Source organism: Octopus sinensis, linkage group LG7, assembly GCF_006345805.1.
Source record: "Octopus sinensis linkage group LG7, ASM634580v1, whole genome shotgun sequence".
In the NCBI taxonomy this organism is placed as follows: domain Eukaryota; kingdom Metazoa; phylum Mollusca; class Cephalopoda; order Octopoda; family Octopodidae; genus Octopus; species Octopus sinensis.
In genome coordinates this window covers 103,788,704-103,814,414 of record NC_043003.1, presented here as the reverse complement: position 1 = coordinate 103,814,414, position 25,711 = coordinate 103,788,704, and the positions used below count along the sequence as shown (strand labels likewise).

General features: G+C 37.5%; 1 protein-coding gene across 1 annotated transcript in view; it reads left to right on the top strand.

Annotated features, from left to right (window-relative positions):
* Positions 1–20,822, top strand: part of LOC115214149 — a 31,516-nt gene extending 10,694 nt beyond the window's left edge. Inside the window, exons 2-7 of the mRNA XM_029783221.2 lie at positions 6,956–7,368; positions 9,533–9,585; positions 11,363–11,467; positions 14,110–14,222; positions 17,461–17,601; positions 20,485–20,822. Coding sequence (XP_029639081.1) covers positions 6,956–7,368; positions 9,533–9,585; positions 11,363–11,467; positions 14,110–14,222; positions 17,461–17,601; positions 20,485–20,735 — 1,076 coding nt within the window. The 3' untranslated portion in view covers positions 20,736–20,822. The remainder of the gene's footprint in view (positions 1–6,955; positions 7,369–9,532; positions 9,586–11,362; positions 11,468–14,109; positions 14,223–17,460; positions 17,602–20,484) is intronic.
* The last annotated feature ends 4,889 nt before the right edge of the window (positions 20,823–25,711 follow it).

Sequence of the window (25,711 nt, the reverse complement as noted above, 5' to 3'; positions counted from 1 at the left end):
ATACAAGGTTACAAAATGTTTTTTTTTATTAGTTTTTTTCAAATGTCACTTCTTGAAATGAAGGAATCACAACACATTTAATGAATTAAAAATAAGTATGTGTCTTGTGTGACAAATCATGCAGTGAAGAATTAGAATATTTTTAGTCTGGTTGTAGGCAGCTGTGACTTTGAGAAAAATCTGGTACATGTTATCTATAAAACAGAGTTTGTGTGTGTGGATTCAAAAACTGAGTTGCCAATTTTTGATGTATGAGGTGTCAAAAGATTCAGCAATCTTTCAGCTACCAAATAAAGTACGTTTTTTGCACAACACCTTTTTTTTTACTACAAATGATGTCAGGTTGCACAAGTTTGAGGTCATTTTCAGGCAATATTTGGATTTGCTTCTAATCTACATTGCCACTTTTAATGTATTTTGTGTCAAAAAATGCAACAATGTACAAGGAGTGTTGTGAGTGCATTTGTGATGCACTAAGCCCTACTTGTCAAAGGAAAATGACCAAAAAACATGCTTTTGGGGCACAATCATTGGCACATTTTCCATCAATAATGGCCTTTGTTCCACAACTAAACTGCCAATGTGAATGTCTTCAGTATTCCATGATTAAACAATGTCTTAGAAATATTATGATACCATTTCTTTGCACAAAGCCCTATTTTTCAACTGAAAATTGACTCATAAACTATGTTTCTGGCATTACTACCAAAAACAATTTGTCCATGTTGATTTTCTTGGTAGCAAACGACTCAGGAATGCCAAAGGAGCATTCTCGGGTTTAAATTCAATAAAATTTCCCCAAGGATTAAGCACAGTAAGAGCCTATATTCATTCAAGTGTGGTAAAGACATGAGGCAATGACCAAAACCTTTCGACTATTTTCAAGAAGCACAGCGTTCCTATACATTTATGCCAAACTACCCACATCACTAACCCTGTTTATTCATATCCTTATATATGTACATATACATACAGCCTGAAAAGTTCCTCTTTTATTCTGTTGGCTTCAATATTGATATAAACTGATACCAAATATGCTTGCAGAAAACCATAATACTTTTGAACATGGCCTTTTGATTGGGGAAGCTTATGTATAAGAGTGTTGTCCACAGTAATCAACAAATATTATGGGGTGGGTAAGAACTATTTCAGCTTCTGCGTTACCCAATCTGTAGCCATGAAACTGAGTTGCCAATATTACTGTATGAGATATCAAAAGATTGAGCAATCTTTTAGCTACCAGTGTGAAGTTTTTTGCACAACATCCCTATTTTACTTCAAAAATTAGTACCAAAACCAGACTGGGTTACATAATTTTGAGGTCATTTGGGGGCAATGTTAGGATTTCCTTCTAATCTAAGCTGCCGATGTATACATTTTTGATGTGAAAAATTTCAGCTTTGTTCATCAGAAAATAACCGAAAAATATGTTTATAAAGAAGAGTTGTTTGCATAACACTCTTTGTGTGCCAATTCTCCCCATAAGAAAGGAACAAATAATACAGTATGACTGTAGGTCATAACACCCAGCCAATGTCAGGGTGCATTGCTAGTGTAATATAAATGTATGTATGTGATATTATATATATATATATCTTAATATATAAAACAGTTTGTGTGTGTGGCTGTACCTCATAGATTTGAAAACTGAGTTTCCGATTTTGTTGTATTGAGGTATCAAAAGATTCAGTAATCTTTCAGCTATCAAATAAAGTATATTTTTTGCACAAATCTTTTTTACAACAAAAATAACCTCGAAAATGTGGTTGGGTTGCACAATTTTGAGGTCTTTAGCTAAGGGTCTTTAGCTTTGTGCATAATTAGAAAATGTTTAACCTTTTCATTCCCAACCTGGGCGAAAACAACCAACCTAGCTGAAGCCGGCTGATATTTAAATGTGAATTTCAGCACAAATCTCATTAGTACATTCGTAAAAACACATGATTAGTCGAGTTACAGTATCTGATATTGCTTGATGTGATATCTGAGCTGTGCAAAGTTTGGGAGATTTTTTTCCACATTTTCTCTTCAGCGATTTTTTTTTTTTCCAACTTTTAAAGTGGATAACAATTTCAGAATCACTGCTTGATAAAGCAATGGTTCTGAATTTTGAGCTTTTCAACAGAAGATATGGAGAAATCAATCAAATGTAAGCTTGTAATTTTGTTTAAAGCAATCATTATGGAAACAAACTGAGAAAAAAGATAGCTTGTGGTTTACATATATTTACTTGTAATTAAAGTCACTTAGAGACAAAAGTTATGCAATAGAATTGATTAAGAGCCTTTTCTTCACTTGTGTTCCAAAAATCACGATATATCAATAAGTAAAATAGCTGTTTAATGAAACCAGTCTAAATTCGTGATGATTTTAGAATTTAATTGAAACTCATAAGGAGTCTGTTTTACTTAGAAATATAGTAACAAAAGGGTTAAAATGCAGGGAGTTTTACCAGGGAATGAAACTTTGAAGATATACCTTCAACTTTATTAGTATTATTTAGTACTCTTTTACTTGTTTCAGTCATGTGACTGTGGCCATGCTGGAGCACTGCCTTTAGTCGAGCAAATCGACCCCAGGATCTATTCTTTGTAAGCCTAGTACTTATTCTATCGGTCTCTTTTGCTGAACTGCTAAGTTACGGGGACGTCTACCAAATCCACTCACAAGGCTTTGGTCGGCCTGAAGCTATAGTAGAAGACACTTGCCCAAGGTGCCACGCAGTAGGACTGAACCCAGAGCCATGTGGTTGGTAAGCAAGCTACTTACCACACAGCTACTCCTATACCTATACATAGTAGATAATCTTTTAATGTGAAATATGTTTGTTTGTGTTTTGTTTAGCCCAGAGTTGCCTCTGATGTAGCAGACCCATCACATAGTTTTGTTTTGTTTATTTTTTTTTCACCCTGAAATACTGTAAATCTATGTCTTTTAATGAAAGGGTGTGTTTTAAGAGGGATTTGGCTGCTATTTGTAGTAGCCCAACTTACCACAGATACACCTGTGTGTGTGTGTGTATTTTGTGGTGAAAAAAGTACTTTTTCTCAAAATATTTTGCACAATAATTTTTAAAGAAATCTGGACATCTTTCTTATTGCTAACCATTCAACTTCAAATTACAATTATTAATTGTTGGAAGTCAAATAGACTGCAATGTACATATAGTGTTATTGTATAGAGTGGAAGTCCAGCACAAAGTTTTGAACTCATTATCTTGTGGTTAGTAATGCATTACTTTAAATTTGAAGCCATTAAGTATTTTACTGGGTTTAGTCTTTCAGCTGTCGCCATGATGGGGTATCACCTTCAAAAATTCAATTGATCATACTGGCCTCAGTACGTATTTCAATTTGGTATTTATTTTATAGATCTCTGCTTGATGAACTGCTAACCTTGAGACATACTGGGACACAATACTCGATTTAACAACAAATGTAACACACACACACACACACACACACACACACACTAGGTGCAATACTGACTGTGTGGTTGAGAAGTTTGCTTCCCAACCACATGGTTCCATGTTCAGTCCCTCTGCATGTAGTTTGGGCAAGTGTTTTCTACTATAGCCCTAGGCCAACCACAGGTATGTGACTGAATTTGGTAGACGGAAACTGCAGCATTGTCCATCAGAGAATAACCAAAAAACAAGTTCATAAAGAAGAGTTGTTTGCTTCATACTCCTCATGTGCCGATTCTGTTCATAAGAAAGGAACAGATAATACAATGTGGCTGTAGGTCATAACACCCGGGCAACGCTGGGGTGTATTGCTAGTATATATATATATATATATATATGTATATATAGATATATATATAAATGTGTGTTTATATGTGTTTATAAGTATGTGTGTGAAAGTATGTATATATTCTTTTATTTTTCAGTCATTATCCTGCGATCATGCTGGAGCACTGCATAAATGTATGATATATGTATTTATATATACATACAATCAGTGAAAAGGCTTAGTGAACACCCAAAGGGCAGTTCAAACTTTAATCTTGAGCTGTTTGAGCTCTGCCTGGGAGTTTAATTTCAGGTGCCACCTTTGTTAGTGTACAGGTATTTCCAGATTACTTTCATGCGCTTGTGGGTGTATATATGAAAATCTTTTGTATGTATTTATATATAATGTACATTCAATGATGAGATTAACAAACAGCTCTTTAAAAGATTTGTTTGATGGCAATAAAATATTTATGAACTGAAGTTTAATTCTCTCTCTCTCTTTCTCTCTCTCTCTCTCACTCTCTCTCTCTCTCTCTCACTCATCCACTCAAAAACCAAACTCGCTCGCTCGCTTGCTTGGGTCAATTCAGAGCATTTAATGTTTTTTAATGATTTCTGAAAACAACGTATATGTTAAAGGGACAACCATCTTTCACATTTAATCTCTACTAGATTCCTAAACAAGATCACTATAACTTTTGTTTATATTTACTTTGCAATTTATTTTTTATAATCTCCCAATACTTTACAGAATGTACTGAATCTTTTTTTTTTTTTAATGGTATTAGCATCATGAGGTTAGCAAGTAATTTGCAAGACATGCTCCCTCAAACGAGGTAGAGATAGTACCGAGGGCAGTGGACTTTTATGCCAGGTTAAAATATGACAGAGACAGGAACTGGTGTCCTGCTGTAGGGGTTAGGGTTAGGGTTATCCCAGTTGGCAAGATTGGTGGTGAAGATGTCAGTGCTTATCAAGAGAAGAGGTTTGGATGGCGAAGTAAGTGTGAGAGGAGGGTGACAGACGAACAGGGATGGAAATAGAGGGAAAAGGCAGTGAGTGGTGAACACGGGTGGAGACATGATCAGTTGTGAATTGCAGGAGAAGGTGGAGGAAGTAGGAGTGGATTGGGGAGATGATAGGTGGCAGCACATGATGTGAAGTGTGTGGGGTTGTGGTGCAAGAAAGATGCACAGTGCCAGGATGCAATTAGAAGTACATAAGGGTGGAAATAGTGGAAGATGATCAGCTGGGGTGAATGGAGGGTAAAATGGAGTGATAATACTGAGAATGCATGAGAAAAGGAAGTGGTTCCATGGATGGTGAGTGGTAGAGAATTACAGCAGCTGAGTGAATAGTGGCATACTCAGAAGAGTGAAGGAGGTGTGGGTGTTTGGAAGATGTAAGGAAAAGATTCAAGGACAAATTGAGTACAGATGCGAAATCAAAATCAAAGTAAAATTTGATGACAGGCATGAGCACCATACGAGCGTGATCGTTGACAGAACAGCTAACCAGCTTCCGTGCCAGTGGCACATAAAAGGCACCATTCGAGTGTGATTGTTACCAGCTTCGCCTTACTGGTACTTGCGCCCCGTGCTAGTAGGGTGCTAAGGGCACCATCCAAGCATGATTGTTGCCAGAGCGGCTAACTGGCTTCCGTGCAGGTGGCATGAAAAAGGGCACCATTTGAGTGGGATCATTACCAACATCGCCTTACTGGCACCTGTGCTGGTGGCATGTGTAAAAAGATTCGAGCGAGATCGTTGCCAGTACCTCCTGACTGGCCCTCGTGCTGGTGGCACGTAAAAGCACCCACTACACTCTTGGAGTGGTTGGCGTTAGGAAGGGCATCCAGCTGTAGAAACTCTGCCAGATCAAGACTGGAGCCTGGTGCAGCCATTTGGTTTGCCAGCCCACAGTCAAACCGTCCAACCCATGCTAGCATGGAAAGCGGACGTTGAATGATGATGATGATGTATAAACATAGATGATATGCTTTTAAGGCCTCATATATATGTATGTGTGTATGTATATATATAATGTGTATATGAATATAAACAAACTAATATATATATTTTTTTTAAGTGTTGAAATGTATATTGTAAGATACATATAAGAGGATAATTTGTTTTTAAACACTATCTCAGCATTTGAAAATAAATGATCATCTTATTTGTATCTTCCAATATATATAGATATACATACCAGAGTAAGTACATAAATGTGAAACAAGGTGGAAAAAATAGTACTCAAATACCAGAGGTAGAATAATACGGTCTATTAAAACGCAGCAAATATATCACAAAAACTGTTACTCAGAGTTTCATGTTCCTGTTCATCAGACAGTTTTGTTTTTATATATATATATAGACAGAGAGAGAGAGATAAGAGGGTGCTGAAAAACTCCTGGCTTTGGGTAAAAGAAAATCCAGTGGAATCAGTTAATTATTATTTATTCAACATATTCCCCTCTCAGATTCATTCAGCAATCCTTCAGTTTTTCTGAGCCTTGTCAAAGAACTTGGAAGGTTGGGCCTCCACCCAGGCTTTTCATGATAACCTTAAAGTAGGTAGGTTTAGGTAGGTGGGTGGGTGTTGAATAAAATAATGGAAACATCTTGTTAAATGGAAGTTTTATTACTAATCCATCTTTAACATCAATCATGCCTTTAGTATGTCAAGAAATTAACTTGTACAGGTGTTCTGAACAGTTTTGGGGGTAATTTTGAGCCATTCTATAAGTAAAACCTACTTTAGCTCTTTCAGCAACAATAGTGGAGGGTAGTGGCATTTACCACTGTGCAAAAGCACGATCACTGCACAAACTAAGGAATTGATTACATGTTATACATGTTGAAGGTTGTTTCCCAAAATAGCCAGCGTTAGTTTTATGGATTAATGGAACCTATGAACAAAATAATTTGCAGCATTGACTAACATTTTTTTTTACTTCTAAGTTGTTGGTGTTTACTTAGTCTTTCACCCCATTAGATGGTTGTGTATTTTGAGGATGATTTGGGTGCTGTTTCTCACAGGTGAAGCAACCATGTAAAAGTTGTCTTTGTTGGGGTTTTTTTTTTCTTAATAAGTGTCTTGTGGGAAGTTAAGGTCTACAGTGAATGTGGTGTATTTTTTTCTTAAGTGTCTTGTGGGAAGTTAAGGTCTACAGTGAATGTGGTGTATTGTCATTTCAGTTTTTTTTTTCGTTTTTTCCAGTGTCAGATGAAATGAAGAATCAGTCCTCAAGATATAACTCGGTGTCAAATGAGGATGATGATGGAGACTTCCAGCAAATGGATAATTTCAATCCTGACTCCATGACACCTTACACAAGCCTTCCAACTGTCGTGGATGACCTGAACATAAATAATGTCAGCTCCACGGAGTTCCGCAACCTTTCTCAAGAAGAAGAAGACCATGAGCAACGGCAGCAACTCTCACCACACCCTCATTCATCAATTCAACCCAAACCAACCCTTGGTAAAACTCCATTACAGTCAGCAGATGTGACTAAAGACATTTACATTCTACCAAATTCCTCAATTAGTGTATCGAATTCTTTGATAACAGAAAATATAAACCTATTGAACAGTTCAGACAGAACTAGCATTCACCAGTTCCATCAAAAGGTAATGTTGTTATTATTGTTATTAATAAGGTAGCAAGCAGGCAGAATCATCGGACGAAGTGTTTAGCAGTACTTTGCCTCTCCCTACGTTCTGAGTTCAAATTCTGCCGAGGTCAACTTTGCCTTTCATTTTCAGGATTGATTAAAATAGGCACCGATTGAATACTGGGGTTGACGTAATCAACTTATCTCCTGCCCCAAAATTGCTGCCCTTGTGGCAAAATTTGAAACCATTATTATTATTATTATTAATTTAAGGCAGCAATCTGGCAGAATTGTTCGTATGCCAGGCAAAATACATGGCGGCATTTAATCCATCTTCAGATTCTAAGTTAATCCATTTAATCCATCTTCAGATTCTAAGTTAATCCATTTAATCCATCTTCAGATTCTAAGTTAATCCATTTAATCCATCTTCAGATTCTAAGTTAATCCATTTAATCCATCTTCAGATTCTAAGTTCAAATTCTACCAAGGTCGACTTTGCTTTTCATCCTTTTAGGATCAATAAATGAAGTACCAGTTGAGTACTGGGGGAAGATGTAATCGACTATCCCCCTGCCCCAAATTTCAGGCCTTGTGCCTATAGTAGAAAGGATTATTATTATTATTATTATTAAGGTGGTAAGCTGGCAGAACGATTAGCCTGTCGGACAAAATGCTGAGTGGCATTTCGTCTGCCTTTGCTTTTTGAAGTCCACTTTGCTTTTTATCCTTTTGATGCCAACAAAATAAGCACCAGTTGAGCACTGGGATTGATGTAATTGACTCCCCCCTCTCCTCAAAATTGCTGGCCTTGTGCCAAAATAAGAAAGGATTATTATTATTATTATTATTATTAAGGTGGTAAGCTGGCAGAACGATTAGCCTGTCGGACAAAATGCTGAGTGGCATTTCGTCTGCCTTTGCTTTTTGAAGTCCACTTTGCTTTTTATCCTTTTGATGCCAACAAAATAAGCACCAGTTGAGCACTGGGATTGATGTAATTGACTCCCCCCTCTCCTCAAAATTGCTGGCCTTGTGCCAAAATAAGAAAGGATTATTATTATTATTATTAACACAGTGAATTAGCAGAATTATTACTGCACGAGACAAATGCTTAGCAGCATTTCTTCCGGCTTTATGTTCAGATTTCAAATGCCAGTGAAGTTGACTTTGCCCTTCATCCTTTTGTAGTCAATAAAATAAGTACCGTTTGAGAATTGAGCTTCATATAGTTGACTTCTACACTCCTCAAGAATTGCTGGCCTCGTGCCAAAACAAGAAAGGATTTTCATCATCATCATCATCGTTTAATGTCCGTTTTCCGTTCTAGCATGGGTTGGACGGTTTGACCGGGGTCTGGGAAGCCAGGTGGCTGCACCAGGCTCCAGTCTGATCTGGCAGTGTTTCTACAGCTGGATGCCCTTCCTAACGCCAACCACTCCATGAGTGTAGTAGGTGCTTTTTACATGCCACCGGCACAGGTGCCAGAGGAGGCTGGCAACGGCCACGATCGGTTGGTGCTTTTTACGTGCCACCGGCACAGTTGTCCCTTTATGTTATAAATGATTTTTGTCAGCCCTTGTGGCCAATAAAACGAATTAATTATTATTATTATTAATCATCAAGCTGGCAGAATCGTTAACATGCTGGACAATATTTCAGCCATTGCTATGTTGTGAGTTCCTTTCATCCTTTCGGGGGTCAATGAATTGAGTACCAGTTACACACTGGGGTCGATCTAATTGACTCATCCCCACCCTCAAAATTCTGAATCCAAAATTCTGAATTCAAATTCCACCAAGGTCAGTTTTGCTTTTAATTCTTTCAGAGTCAATAAAATGTGTACCAGTTGAGCACTGGAGTCAATGGAATTGACTGTTCCCAATTCTTACCCTCAAATTTCAGGCCTTGTGTTTATAGTAGAAAGGCTTATTATCATTATTAAGGCGGTGAACTAGCAGAACCATAACCAAATCAGACAAAATGTTCAGCAACATTTCTTTTACATTCCCTGTTCAAATTCTGCCAAGGTTGATTTTTGTCTTCCATCCTTTTAGGGTTGATGAAATAAGTACCAGTCAAATACTGGGGGTCAATGTAATTGACTAGTCCCTCCCACCCAAGTTTCAGGCCTTATGCCTTTACTAGGAAGAATGATTATTATTTTGTTTTGTCTGCAGCCCGGAGAAGAACTTGGAGAAACAGATCGAACACAGGACAGTGGTGTGATAAGGTAATTAGTAAATGGTTTCACATTTTTCTCTAGCTCTTTCTCTCTCTCTCTCTCTCTCTCTCTCTCTCTCTCTCTCTCTCTCTCTCTCTCTCTCTCTCTCTCTCTCTCTCTCTCATGACCATTCTTTCTCTTTCTATCTTGTTTCCTCCATCCAATATTTGCTGTGTATATATATCAATGTATGAACTTTTCTTTGGATTTATGCATCTACTGTCTCTCTCTCTCTCTCTCTCTCGCTTTCTCTTTCACTTCCTTTGTGTCCCTCTTCTCTCCCGCTTTTGATTTGACAATGTGTCTATGTATCTACTTTTCTTGCAATATGATAAACATTTAAAAGCACAAAACGAACGCCGTCACCACTCACTGTCTCTTTCACTTTCTCTCTCACTCTCTCTCTCTCTCTCTCTCTCAGTTACTTGCTCTCTGTCCTCCTCTCTCTCACTTTGCTACTTCTTTGAAGTGTGACGCACACAACAGGTACATACAAAAACAAAAAGTTAGCGTATTAATATTATTGATAATGATATCGTTTTAAATTTTGGCTAAATGCAAAATCAGTGACCTTTCAATTGCTGTTTAACTATATCAGCTAGCAAAAGGCAGCGAGCTGGCAGAAACGTTAGCACGCCAGGCAAAATGTGTAGCCGTATTTCGTCTGCTGCTACGTTCCGAGTTCAAATTCCGCCGAGGTTGACTTTGCCTTTCATCCTTTCGGGATGTACCAGTTTACGCACTGGGGTCGATGTAATCGACTTAATCCCTTTGTCTGTCCTTGTTTGTCCCCTCTATGTTTAGCCCCCTGTGGGTAGTAAAGATATATACATCAGCTACCAACCAGTATTGCTTTGCTTGACATGAAGTGACGTGGACATCTGCTACCGATGAAGATAACAAGCGAAATCTAGATCTTGCAATTTCACCAACAATGCTGGGTGACTTGCAGCTGCTGCTGTCTTTCAGTTTTTAACACTATCCATCTATAAGATACTTTCTTGAGATGGATACTGCAGCTTAGAAGGCTTTCAATAGTATACACACTCGAAGTGTATACACTGATCGCAAATTTTGAACTAATTTATCTGCCTCCAGCATTAATAATGAAATATATGCATGCGTATGTAAATACAAAATGACAAGCTTCATTTATATATTCTTTTACTCTTTCACTTGTTTCAGTCATTTGACTGTGGCCATGCTGGAGTACTGCCTTTAGTCAAGCAAACCAACCCTAGGACTTACTCTTTGTAAGCCTAGTACTATCGGTCTCTTTTGCTGAACTTTTAAGTTACAGGGACATAAACACACCAGCATCAGTTGTCAAGTGATGTTGGGCGGACAAACACACACACACACACACACATACGATGAGCTTCTTTCAGTTTCCATCTACCAAATCTACTCGCAAGGCTTTGGTCAGGCTATAGTAGAAGACACTTGCCCAAGGTGCCACGCAGTGGGACCGAACCCAGAACCATGTGATTGGTAAGTAAGCTACTTACCACACAGCCATTCCTGCACCTATACATATGTAAAACAACATGTTTCTTTCAGTTTTCATCCACTAGTTTCACTCACAAGGATTTGGTTGGCCTAGGGCTATATTAGTAGATGCTTACCTAAGGTGTCGTGCAGTGAGACTGCAGCTGAGACCACATGGCTGAGAAGCAAGCTTTTTAATCACACAACCATGCCTACTACTACTACTGATGATGATGATGATGATGATGATACTAATATAAATAAAGGTGATGATGATGATGTTGATTTGTCTTCCCAGTATAGATGATTGTGATATGATAGAATCAAAAGATATCATTGCTGCCCAGATTGAACTCCTGCACCCTTCACAGTTTGCAGTAAATAATGAAAATTGCCACACCAGGTAAGAATGGCCATCAACTTATCTTTCCTGTATTATCTTCCTGTAGCTGAGTGTTTTATGAGTGTTTAGTGTCTGTACGTATGCAAGTGACATGAGGAGAGAAAGTTTGCAAGCGGTCAGGTTTCTGAATATTGTGCATATGTGTGTGTGTGTGCGTGTGTTTATAAATATATGTATATATACTTTATTTAAAAGTAGCAGAAATTTAACAAAAGCTGTTACTCGGAGTTTCTCGTTCCTGTTCGTCGGACAGTTTTGTCCAGTATGTTCATAACAAAACTGTCTGATGAACGGGAACGTGAAACTCCGAGTAACAGCTTTTGTTAAATTTCTGCTGCTTTCAAATAAAGCATATTACTCTACCTCTGGTATTTGAGCACTCTTTTTTCCACCTTGTTTCACATTTATGTGTTTACTTTGGTATATATATATATATATATATATATATATATATATATATATAATTATTTGAGGGAATATTAATCCTAACTTACTGGAAAAAAATTCAATTTAGAAATACTAAATCAAATTTCACAGAATATAATATATATATATAAAAAATTAGAAAAAAACCCACCTTTTATCAATTCAAAATGAACAATTAAATTTCACCATCTAGAAAATTACATATAATAGAAATACTAAAATTAAAATAACAATAAAATACCAATGATTAAGTAAATTGCAAAAAAATAATAAAAACTTATATAATTGGTAGAATAACAATTATATACGTTTTTATTATTTTTTTATATTTAGGGATGATTTTTTTTTTTTTTTTGCCAAATAACCACATGCACTTTATACTCATTCTTCTCTTCAACTTTATTATTATTTTAGTATCCTTTGTCTGAAATCTTTCATCACACATCCTGTGACCTCTTCAGGGACTCTCCATCCCACATATCTCATCCTGTTTTGTTGAGTCCATTCTCTTTTCCATTAGTGCGTATCCTTATCCTTTCACATCAAGAATCTTGCAAAATACACACACATGCACATGCGTGCACACATGGATAGATGTAAGTGTATGTATGCAACAAACCCCTTCCCTCTCCCTGTTGTCTGCCATATGCCCCCCACCCCAGCCTGCCCTCTTTTCATTCCCTCAATCCTCTGCTTAGGATCATCACCCACTCTCTCTTCTGTTCTCCCATAGTTATAAAGACTATATCAAGGCCTTAACCTTGCAAGTTATGAGACAATAATTTCTAGGTTGGTGCCATGACAGAAAGCACCACCTATTACACTCTGTAAAGTGGTTGACATTAGGAAGGGTATCCAGCCATAGAAATCATGCCAAAGCAAGCATTGATGCATGACATAATCCTTTGATGTTGATGATGATGATGCCAATGGCACACACACACATGTATAAATTGTAATAAGGAAGTCAAACCAGATATTTTGAAAGCATTTCTGAAAGCGATGAGCTGGCAGAATCGTTACTGTGCCGGGCGAAATGCTTAGCAGCTTTGCCTTAAATTCGTTTGGGGTTGATAAACTAAGTACCAGTTGGACACTGGGATCAATGCAATTGACTTACCTCTCCCCTGAAATTACTGGCCTTGTGCCAAAATTTGAAACCAATATTTTGAAAGCATTTAATATATATGTTTCAGATCTGTATTATAATAAATAATAGGAATTATACAGATCTGAAACATTAAATATTTTCAAAATATTATTTGGTTTGATTTCAATGTTACAATTTATACAACTTGATGCCAGCAGAAATTAACCTGTCTTGATTCTAACAAGGATTTGGAGTAGTTTCTTGTATTTGACTTGAGTTGAAAATTCTGGTGCCATGCATTGCTTCTTAGCAAAACATGAAATATATATCACAGTACTGACCAGACCATCTGATGTTGTTGTATGCCACTGGTCACAGAGCACTTCCAGTTCTGTCTTGATTGCACTGTTCTTTTCCATCTTTACCAAAATTACTTAACTAAATTGTCATCCCATTGCCATAGAGGTTTTGCAAATGGCCTTTTCCAATCTCTTGGATACCACTCAGTAACTGCAAAGGTCCACCCATTGTTTATGAATCTTGCGATATGGTACTCTGTGATCACATCATTCGTTCTGGCCAATCCTTGAATTCTTTTGTTTCAAATGTGCTCTGTTACTGATATTCTGAGCACAGATCTTTCCATGGCCCTTTGTGTTGTAGCCAATCAGTGTTCTACCCTCTTTGTATTAGCCTACACTTCACTTGCATATAAGAGCTCAGGTAGGACAGTGCTACTGAAGAGTCTGGCATGTTTGGCATTGTCTAGCTTTGTTTAGAGTACATCCATTATTGAGTTAAATGCTTTCCATCCTACTCTTATTCTCTTTGAGATTTCAGCATCCGTATCTCAGTGTATATTCATTGCAGGCCCTAAGTAGATATACACCTTTACCTCCTTGATTTGATTGCTTCCTTTCTCTACATAGTCTGCACGGCTGGTTCTCCTTCAAACTCCATCTGTGCAGGTCGGAAGTGTGTTATACACCACCCACTGCAAGAAGGAGATACAGAAAGATTCCAGTCTCCACAGGTCTGCCCATAGAACCTTGACCTTCCTTTTATGTATTATATGTCTGTGTGTGAATGTAAATCTTTGCTATTTGCCTCTCTCTTGACATTCCAGGAATGGTGACAATGAGAAAAACATTCACGCCAATCTTCTGCCAGACCTAGAAATCTCCAACACAATTTCCCACAGTTCCAGCAACTCTATAAAAACGAACAGCATCACCAAATGTAAGCTGAAAGTTTCTTGGCTCTCTTCCTTGTTATTTCTTTACATCAGGGATATCAAACTCATTTTCCTTTCTGGGTTGGATTGAAGGAGAAACTAGGTCTTGCCAGCCAGATATTATGAAAATCCCTATTGTAATATGGGCCAATTAAATTGATAAGGGGTTCAATATTACATTGTGAGAACTTTATTAACAATACAAAACGGAAAAATTACAAGGTGTTAGCAAAATTTGTGAGCAGAGATGTGAAGGAAAAACTTGCAGGAGTGGCTGTGTGGTAAGTAGCTTGCTAACCAACCACATGGTTGCGAGTTCAGTCCCACTGCGTGGCATCTTGGGCAAGTGTCTTCTACTATAGCCCCGGGCCGACCAATGCCTTGTGAGTGGATTTGGCAGACGGAAACTGAAAGAAGCCTGTCGTATATATGTATATATATATATGTGTGTGTTTGTGTGTCTGTGTTTGTCCCCCTAGCATTGCTTGACAACCGATGCTGGTGTGTTTACGTCCCCGTCACTTAGCGGTTCGGCAAAAGAGACCAATATAATAAGTACTGGGCTTACAAACAATAAGTCCCGGGGTCGATTTGCTCGACTAAAGGCGGTGCTCCAGCATGGCCGCAGTCAAATGACTGAAACAAGTAAAAGAATAAAAAGAATAAAGAATTTATTCGTTATTTGAATTATTATTATTCAATTTGACTCAGGTTTTGTCTTATTCCTGGTAGAATTTATGTGTGTAGCAGGTTACTACTTGTAACTTTGGATATCCACAAGCTTTCAATAATCTTTCGAGTGTTCAAATCCTTCTGATAATCTTTCCTGTTCCTAAGAAACAAACTTTCTGTAGAAGTTCAAGAGGGCATTCCATTTCATTCTCACTCAGCCATTTCTCTACAGCATTACTTACAGTTCCTAATGCGCCAACATTTACTGGATTCATATTCCAAATTCTCACAATTTCAAATTTTAAGTTTTTCATCTACCTTTACAATCCTGGAATCAAATGGACATGATGGATGAATTAGTATGCAACTTTGCTTTTCTTTGTCTATTATTGTTATATTTAGGTTTATTATTATCTGACTTCTTGTCTGTTTGAATAAGAAAATTCCATGGAATTGAGTATTTATCTCATGCACTCTTTCAACCCGTTTATCATCCCAAGTTCTTTCGGCTTCAAATCCCCGTTTCAGACTCAGTTTCCAGTGCAACACTTCCACAACCTGGTTCTGCTTCCATTTCTTATATTCTTCATGAGCCAACTTGGGACACTCGGCTACAACTTGTGCCATTGCTCCACCCCAAATGCCACACATTCTATATTTTGCTGACACTGTCTCCCCAAACACATGTTTTCTCAAGGTGTTTGTTTTTAACACTTCATCTTAAACTGCTATAATAAAGCTCTCTTCCCATTTTTCAATAATAAGGCTGTGAGCTGGCAGAATTGTTAGCATGCCAGGTGAAATGCTTAGCAATATTTTGTTCAAATTCTGCTGAGGTCGACTTTGCCTTTCAAGGTCAATAAATCAAGTACTACTGAAACATTGAGGTCAAGTAATCAACTAGTCCCCTACCCCCAAATATCAAGCCTTGTACCTATAATAGAAAGGATTGTTGTTACTGCTGTTGCTGTTGAGCGAACGGTCTTCGTCCCAGAGCTCGCAAGATCGGAGAAGTCCGAAACGTGGTCCTTTGCTATTCGTAAGACCCGCAGAAGAGAAAGCAGGTTAACCCCCGACACCGAGAGCATCGACGGATGGATGAATACGCATCCAGGCTCGGTGGTTGCGTAGGAAGTCGGGGACAAGAAATAGGAAGAAAGAGTGAGAGAAAGATGGAGCAAAAGAGTACAATAGGGGTTGCCCCCCCCCCTACCGGAGCCTCGTGGAGCTTTAGGTGTTTTCGCTCAATAAACACACAGACAACGCCCGGTCTGGGAATCGAAACCATGATCCTCCGACCGCGAGTCCACTGCCCTAACCACTGGGCCATTGTGCCTCCACTGCTGCTGCTGCTGTTGTTGTTGCTGTTATTATTGTTGAGGAGGAGGAGTAGAAGAGCAGCACATGACATCAAAGTGACACTGGGGTACAAATATAGGAAGTCCAATATATCCATCATGACTACCCGTCTGATAAGGATATAACCAGGTGCATTACATCACAACCATATGTACGCAACATGGTGATCTCATATCAAGATTAACAGAACATGACTTTGCAGGTGGGGCCCAGTTAGAATTTTCTTCAGGTTAAGTAGCTTATTCCACTCAAAAAGTCCCTGAATAAGGGTTGTTTAAGGATGTTGAATGAAACACCCATGTTTCCTGAGGGGTATTAGTCAAACCCCAAGGAATTTGTCTCAACATATGGATATGATGCTCCCCCATTACTTCTGCTCATGATTAGAGATGCACATATCGTCAGCCACCAAGGGACAAGATCAAGCAACTGACAAGCAAATCTGTGATACTGAGCAGAATATTTGCTGTAAGCCATCTGTTATGCCATGACAAAACATGTATATGATAATACAATCAGTTAAGGTCAGAAACCATGAGAGCCAGTGCCTGGTATTGCATGAGGGCATATAATCATCATCATCACCACCACCACCACCATAATAATAATATATCTGTATATATATTTAGAAAGAGAGAGAGAGAGAGAGTCCAAGGAGGTTGGAGGTTGTCCTGTATTCAAGACCTGTATTATTTGGAAAAGGTGACAGAAAAAACACAGTGAAATTGATGTGGCCAGAACAGTCTGCAATGCTTGAGAAACTGGCACTGCCTGAATGGCTGGATATTCCATGTCTTGTGGCAATTTCATTATAGCCTTTCTATCACTTTACACACATATATACTTACACACACACACACACACACACACACACACACACACATAAACACAGGTGTGGCTGTGTGGTAAGAAGTCTGCTTCCCAACCACATGATTCTAGGTTCAGTCCCACTGCATGGCATCTTGAGCAAGTGTCTTCTACTGTAGCCTCAGTCTGACCAAAGCTTTGTTTGTGGCTTTGATAGGGAGCAAAGTATCAAAATGGGCAGAATGGATGAGAGGATGGAAGAGGCATTTACATTTACACATTTTTTTTAAAGTTTCACAAATAGTTATATAAATAAAAGGTATCCAACTGGAAGGAGGTGGGGGTGGTCTTTTGCGCTTTTTAAGTTGGGGGAAGGATTAATGACATAACCCTTTATATTTACAGCTACTGATGGTGAAATTGATTCTATTGCTGAATACTTCAAAATCTGTGATAACAGTACGCGACAGACCTTCCTTGATGTAATGCGAAACGACAGAGATCAACATGCATTGGCTCTGGACAGCATGAGTAGTGAGCTAAAATGTAAGGGTAACTGTTTTATATATTATGTATATGTGTGTATATGTTATATATATATATGTTATCAGTAAATAATTAGAGCAGGCAGCAGTAGGTATTGATAAAGGAAATTGTCAGCAAAATGCTTTATCATTATGAAATGAAACATAAATATATTTTGATAGCATATACATATTAAGCACGTGAGATATTAGAGTATATTAGAACTGAATGTACATTTATATATATATATATATATAATATATATATATATATATATATATATATTTATATATATATATATTATATATTTATTTAACGGCTGGTAATAAATTATTTTAATTTATTACCCTCATTTTTATTATATATATGTATATATATTTGTGTGTCCATGTATATGTATTTATATATGTTTGTATAGGATGTATGGACAGTGTGTTTGTATGTGAGAGAGTGCTTGACTGGTGAGATTAACAGTGTTTGCATGTATGTGTTTGACATAGTGTGTCCGTGCAGGCTCATGTGCAGGCATGTCTGTAGACATGACAGGTAGATAGTAGTGTGCCTGGTAGCAGTAAGGAGAGTTCACTCGAGAAGCTGAGTGGAGTGTGTGTGTGTGCAGGCATGTGTGTATATATAGGTGGTATGAGTAGTGGTGTGTGCATGCAAGCTGTGAGTATGCATGTGATGGAAGGAATATTAGATTAGTGGTCTTCATGATGATGATCATCATCATTTGTAAGATCTAACTTCCATGCTGGCAAACCCAGAGGACTGTCAGCTTTGGAATTGCTTCCAGAGTTGGATGTCCTTCCTTACATCAGTGTTTCTCAACCATGCTTACCAATGGATCCCTTTGATTCCTGCTTTACTAGACCCCTCATAGCCATTTGAAGTTTAGGAAAAATCCCATCATATTTTTAGAATTAAACTCGCAGAGATACCCAGCATTGCCTGTGTCACATGGAACTGAAGAATTAGACTTTTCTTTTATATTCTCTCTAATGAACTGGAATACCTATCATTCAAATTTCATCAAAATTGGATATTAAGAATTTTAATGAAGGTTCTTTCCCTCTTTACACACCCTAACGAAAATTCTAATGATGACACATTTATCCCATACTACTCATCTTTATGCCCAGATTCCAAAATTCAAATCTTATGGAACTTATTCAAAGGTTATTGCTCCTGAAAAATGGAGCACATGGAGCTCTAAAATGTGGGAGTTAAGACCTCTATTAGTGATGGGGTCTTAAAGTCAACCAGAGAAGTTTAATTGTTGAGAATCTTTTTTAACTTGTGTCTTATGTCTATTGTTCAAATTTCTTTGAAATCGGAAATATATGAATGTTCACTGGGTTTGTAAAAGAGAGTAAAGCTACAGGAAACCAAAAGACAAATGATCACAATAAGCAGTCAGTTACCCTACCCTAGTCGTTACCATTCCCCAATGTAGGATTCCTCGCCATATAGGTGACCGGCACAACCATAAAATGCATTACGGATCTGTAGCAATTGGAAGGACATGACCCAGCTCAAATAAACATTAACAACTGTGTGACATGAGGGCTAAGGGGAAATGAAAGTGTCACGTCTGGAGTTTGCCAATGATCACTATGCCAATAGGTAACTGAACAGAATAAATTTGCAATCTATAAATCTCTTTGAATGACCAATCACTTATCTGGAAAGGCCTTGAAATCAATGTTACCATCTGGAGGTTATCTCTGACCCAGTGATAATAAAAAGACTCAAAAGAGGTGTGCAACAAATAACTTTACTCAAAATAACACTTCGCAACTGAATCAGTGGAGGCAAAGATGTATCTCCTTTACTTGACAATTTCTGCACCACATTGCAGAAATCACAATCTAAGTATATCTCAAAGCAAACTCTTACACTGTTGTACCATTGAATTACAAATAACGCTCATCTTTTATGCTTGGGTGACCCTACAGTTTTAACGACTGCAATTGTATTCATCTTGGCTTAGGAATAAAAATGACTAAATTGTGGGGGTTAAGCCACCATTAAGGGTTCTTACTGACTCCTAAGAAGTTAAAATTTGGGGGATATTACTTCATTTGTGTCTAATATCTATGGTTAAAATCTCATGAACAGCAAGAATATATGAATTTTCATGGGGGTTGTGACCTCATTTGTTCCCCTTCACTTTCAAACATATACTGCATTACATCTCTCCTTATGCATAGAATATAATTTCCAAATTTCATAAAGATCCATTCAGTACTTTTGACCTAGTTTTGGATCATAAAAAAATGACTAAAATTTGGTAGTTAAGACCCCATCAGGGGTCTTAAAATCCTCATGAAAAGTGGAAACTTTGGGAATACTTCTTGATGTGTCAATTACCTATGGTTGAAATTTCATCAACATTGGAAATTTATGAATTTTCATGGGGGGGTTCTGCCCCCTTTAAGCCACCTCAAATTCAAACCAAACATACTACATTATTCCCTGTCCTTATGCATTGAATCTAAGTTCCAAATATCATAAGGATCCATTCAGTATTTCTGGTCCATGAAATTGTATGAAACATACAGCATGCCCTAACCACTGGGCCATTGCGCCTCCCTGCTGCTGCTGCTGCTGCTCTTGTGTTGTTCTTAAGGTAGCAGGATCATTAACAAGCTGGGCCAAATGCTCAGCAACATTTCATCTGTCTTTATGTTCTTAGTTCAAATGCCACCAGGGTTGACTTTGTCTTTCATCCTATTGGGGTTGGTAAAATAAGTCCTGGTCGAACACTGGGGTCACTGCAATCAACTTATCCCTTCCCCTGAAATTGCTGGCCTTGTGCCAAAATATAAAATTATTATTATTATTATTATTATTATTATTATTATTACTATTACTAATGTAATATTTGTCTTACTTTTTTAGCTGTGTCTAGTTTATTGCAAGAAGTGCGGCAGAAGCAACAGAGGAAAAAAGACCGACTAGAAGAGTTACTTTCCGAAGTCAGTCAGGTACAAGCAGACTATACTCTTCTAGAACAACGGAACACAGAACTAACGCAACAGGAGGCACAGCTTCAGGATAAGCTAAAACAGTACAGCAAGAAAGTCTCGCTTTGTGACTCTGCTTTGAATGCCATGACAAATGGCAAAGAACTTCAAATGTCAGTAAAATGACTTTAGCAGGAGAGAGAGAGAGTAGAGAACATAATTTTTGTGTTCTTTTCCAGAATATCTGATAAACTTTGAAATTTGTCACCACTATTTTCTTTTCTTTATTATTTTTTCCATCAAAATTTATTTTGTTTGCGAAAATATAAGATTTATAAAATTTTAATCAAGAAAAGAGAAAAAATAGAAAAAATATTCTTAAAAATACAAAATAAAAATATTCTCAAAAACTACAAATATATTTGCATGTATTTATGTTCATCATTCTTCATCATCATCGTTTAAAGTCCCCTTTTCCATGCTTACAGGGGTCAGACAAAATTTGTTGAGGCAGATCTTCTACTGTTGGATGCCCTTCCTGTTGCCAACCCTCAGCTGCTTCCAAGCAAGGTAATATTTCCCCAAAGACAGACATATTTTTGCTGAATGTTTTTCCAGTGGAAATGAATGTCATTCTTTTACAACTATCATAAGATGTCAAGACACGGTGACACACATATACACACACATGTGAGGGCGCTTAGACCATTAGACTCAAAATCATGAAGTAGTTAGTTCAACTCCCGGACCAGGCTGTGGGTTGTTTTCTTGAGCAAGACACTTTATCTCCTCACATTGCTCCAGTTCACTCAAGTGTAGAAATGAATTGCAATGTCACTGGTGCCAAGCTGTATTGGCCCCTTTGCCTTTCCCTTGGATAACATCAATGGCATGGAGAAGGGAGGCTGGTATGCATGAGCGACTGCTGGTCTTCCATAAACAACCTGCCCGGACTTGTGCCTCGGCAGGGAACTAAGTGCAATCCCATGGTCATTCATCGCCAAAGGGGATCTTTACTGTTGACCCTTTTATATATACATACAGAAAAAGCATGGAATTTATATATTTAAACGTAATTGCTAAGTTGTTTTGTTAGAGTGTACCATAAGAAATAAGGTATGCAGATTAAGGTATGCCTTTTTACTGCTTATGTACCTGCTCAATGATAAGCCACTTATAGCCATTCATTGCTAGTAGCTACAACAGCACTTTTTGTCTTCATCGCAGTTGAAGTTAGTGTTTTAACTGGTAAGTCAATTTGAGCACCTATTACATCACATCATTAGTTACAGTTTTACCTGAACTATATATATATATATATATACTGTTGTGTCTGGGGAGAGTCATTTTCTTTTTGTGCCTTATTATTTAACACACTCACCGGTAAAATTTCCACTTTTTTTCCTTATTTTTAATTTCCTAAACTTTTCATTGCGCCTTGCAACCTTTTCGATAGTTCTGACTCTGTCCGTTATTTACACTGCATTTTGTTAGTTTGTACGCGTGTGTGTGTGTGTGTGTGCCTATACATTCATGCATGTACGTATGTATGTGTGTGTGTTTTTGCATGTGTATGTATGTATATATGTGTGTGTGTGCATCTGTATGTACGTATCCTGTATATTTATGTGCTTGCCTGTCCGTGTTTGTGTATTTTCGATGTATGTGTGTGTGTGTTATGTAACTATGTACCATGTTTGTATGCATGGATGTGCATCTTTATATGTGTGGATCCGTGTCTCCATATGTGTCTGTTCATATAGTCTATATACCTATCTGTCTGTATATTGATCTCTTTATTTACATATCTATATGCTTACATAGAGAAATAAAAAGTGCATACTCACACCCACATACATACATTTATCTACCTAACAGTCCACTAACTAGTTAGTGGACTGTTAGGTAGATTAGGTAGTGGACTGTTAGGTAGATAAAGGTATGTATGTGGGTGTGAGCGTGTGAGTATGCACTTTTTTCTCTATGTAAGCATATAGATATGTAAATAAACAGATCAGTATACAGACGGATAGGTATATAGACTATATACCTATCTACATTTCGTGTTCTACAGTTAATACCAGGGCTAATCCTACATACCATGCAGTTATCATTGGTGCATACGGTATTCTTAAAGGGGTACATCCTACATACTTGTGATCTGATGGAGTTCCCTGGCTTTTCAATAATCTTAATGTTAAGTTTGGTCTCCTTCAGAGCTTTTCTAAATCTACAGGCTAGTTCTCCATGGGCTGTGACCTCTACAAACATCACTCCTTGATATTGGTCGGTTTTATACCTCATGTTCGCGCTGTTTGCTTTGTCACAAGTTCTTTGTATTCTATTCCATTCTTTGTTTCTATATCTAGGGCAGGTACAACTGGTATCATTACGTATAATGTTATCTAATTTGTTTCTAGCCCCCCGGTATACACGAACCCTATCTTTCTGATCATATCCAGAGAACTGCATGCAGTGTATGAAGTTCTGTATATGTTTCTTCATTTCATAGGGTTCGCATTGTGGGGACACATCGTTCATTATTCTAACTAGGTCTGCTATTAGTATGTTACTTTTCATGTTGTGTGAGAAAGGTGAGTTCTTGTGAACAACATATTTTGAAGTTACGGGTTTCATATAATAGGAGTAGAGGAGCACTCTGTTGTTCACAGTCTCTAACCAAAGTTCAGTATGAAGTACAGGGAGTCTATTGTTAGGGTTCTTAGTGGGGTAATCTATAGTTACCTTGATACTTTGGTGGATGGAGTTAGCTATTTGCTGGATGCTCTCCATTACCTTCTTCTCAGTCTCTACATGCACCAATCTGATCTGGCAGTGTTTCTACAGCTGGATGCCCTTCCTAACGCCAACCACTCCGAGAGTGTAGTGGGTGCTTTTTTTATGTGCCACCAGTACAGAAGCCAGAGGAGGCTGGCATCAACCACAATCGGATGGTGCTTTTTACAAATGATACCAAAGAGCTTGCTTTTTCATTTTCTCTTTTATCTGTATCTACCTGCTCACAGAAAAAAAAAACACCTGTAGTGATTTCTGATAGGCAGTCTGAAGAGCTCATGTTCAGTTGCTGTTCAAACCAGAGTTTTAGTGGTAAACTAAACAGAGCACTCATAGTACAAAGTCAGTTGATGAATACTCCTTATATATTCTGTGTGTGTGTACATACATGCACACATATATAGTTAAATCGCTCTGATGAAAGTATAAGATGCTGTATGAGCACTCGGGTTTGAGTACATTTATATAGCAGGACCAGACTTAAGAAACTGATTCTGTAACTCCTGTTCTTTTCTAATTCATCGACCAGTATACAAGAGAGACAGAGACAAGCAGAAACAAGGAAAATGCCACTTGTATTTGAACACTATGCAAATATTCTTTTAAAAAAACTTTTCTTTTAATTTTTCCAAAATTTTATTGTTCTCCATACTTAGTTGAAAAAGTCTCAATGACTGAAACTGGTACTGAAATGTTTCTTATAAAATTATTTTAGCATTTTCTATCTTGACTTTTTTTTTCCACATATATATATATATATTATAATAAGTGTAGGTGGTATACGAGTTGGTGTATATTTATAAAAAAGAAGTTTGAAAATGCCACTATATAAGATAAATTTTAATTTTCTTAGAAATCTTACATGTTTCGGTTCTTCTTGAAAAAACGAACCTTATCAAAAATATTAAACCACCACGTGGATTCTGTTGAGACCAGTAAGAAACAATTATGAACTTTTTTATTACACTTAACTTTTTAAAATATTTTTGATAAGGTTCTTTTTTTTAAAGAAGAACCGAAACATGTAAAATTTCTAAGAAAATTAAAATTTATCTTATATAGTGGCATTTTCAAACTTCTTTTTTATAAACATATATATATATATATTGTGTCTGGGGAGAGTCATTCTCTTTTAGTGCCTTATTAATTTAACACATTCACCGGTCTGATTTCCACTCATTTACTTTACTAAAATTTTCATTGCATCTTGCAACCTTTTCAATGGTTGTTGACTATTCTTCTTTTGTTTGTGTGCATACACATGTATGTGTTTGTATATATGTATGCACGTTTGATTGTATGTATTCTGCATATCCATGTGCTTGTGTTTATATAAACTGTGGATATGACACCTATGTGTATTTCCTATTTAGTACTGGGGATGTTTCATTAATGCGGATGTACTCTTGTATTTGTCTGAGTGTTGGGTCCTTCAGGAGCCTGGATAAAATGTGGATGTCAAGTTGAACCAAGTGTGCCTCCGTGTTGGTAGAGCATGGAGGATTGTTTTTTTGTCATCATATTGTCTCAGATGGTCATTTAGTCTCTCTGCAATGCTTCTAGATGTTTCACCTATGTATATTACATTCTTGTCTTTACAAGCACCCTCTATGCACCTTATGCTGTAGACTACATTTCTAATTCTACAGTTAATGCCAGGGTTAATCTTATATACTATGCAGTTATCATTGGTGCATGTGGTATTCTCAAAGGGGTACATCCTACATAGTTGTGATCTGATGGAGCTCCCTGGCTTTTCAATGATCTTAATATTGAGATTAGCCTCCTTCAGAGCTTTCCTAAATCTATGGGCTAGTTCTCCATGGGCTGTGGCCTCTACAAACATCACTCCTTGATATTTGTCGATTTATATCATGTGTTCTCCCCGTTTGCTTTGTCACAAACTCTTTATGTCCTATTCCAGTCTTTACTCTTATCTCTAGGCCAGGTACCATTGGTTTCATTATTTATAATACTAACTTCTTTCAAGCACCTCTGTATGCCCGGACCCTATCTTTCTGATCATATCCAGAGAATTGCATGTGGTGCATGAAGTTCTGTACATGCTTTTTTTTGTTTCATAGGCTTTGCATAGTGGGGACATATTGTGCATTATCCTAACTAGGCCTGCTACCAGTATTTAGAAGCTATAGGTTTCATGTAATGGGTGTGGAGGAGTTGCACTCTGTCATTCACAGTATCAAGGACAGGGAGTCTGTTGTTAGGGTGCCTGGTGGGGTAATCTATAGTTACTTTGATACTTTTGGTGGAGTTAGCTACATGCTAAACAAAATATATATATACACACACAGGCAATTGCTTACATACAAACAGACTGGTAGTTAAAAATAACACAAAAAATAGTA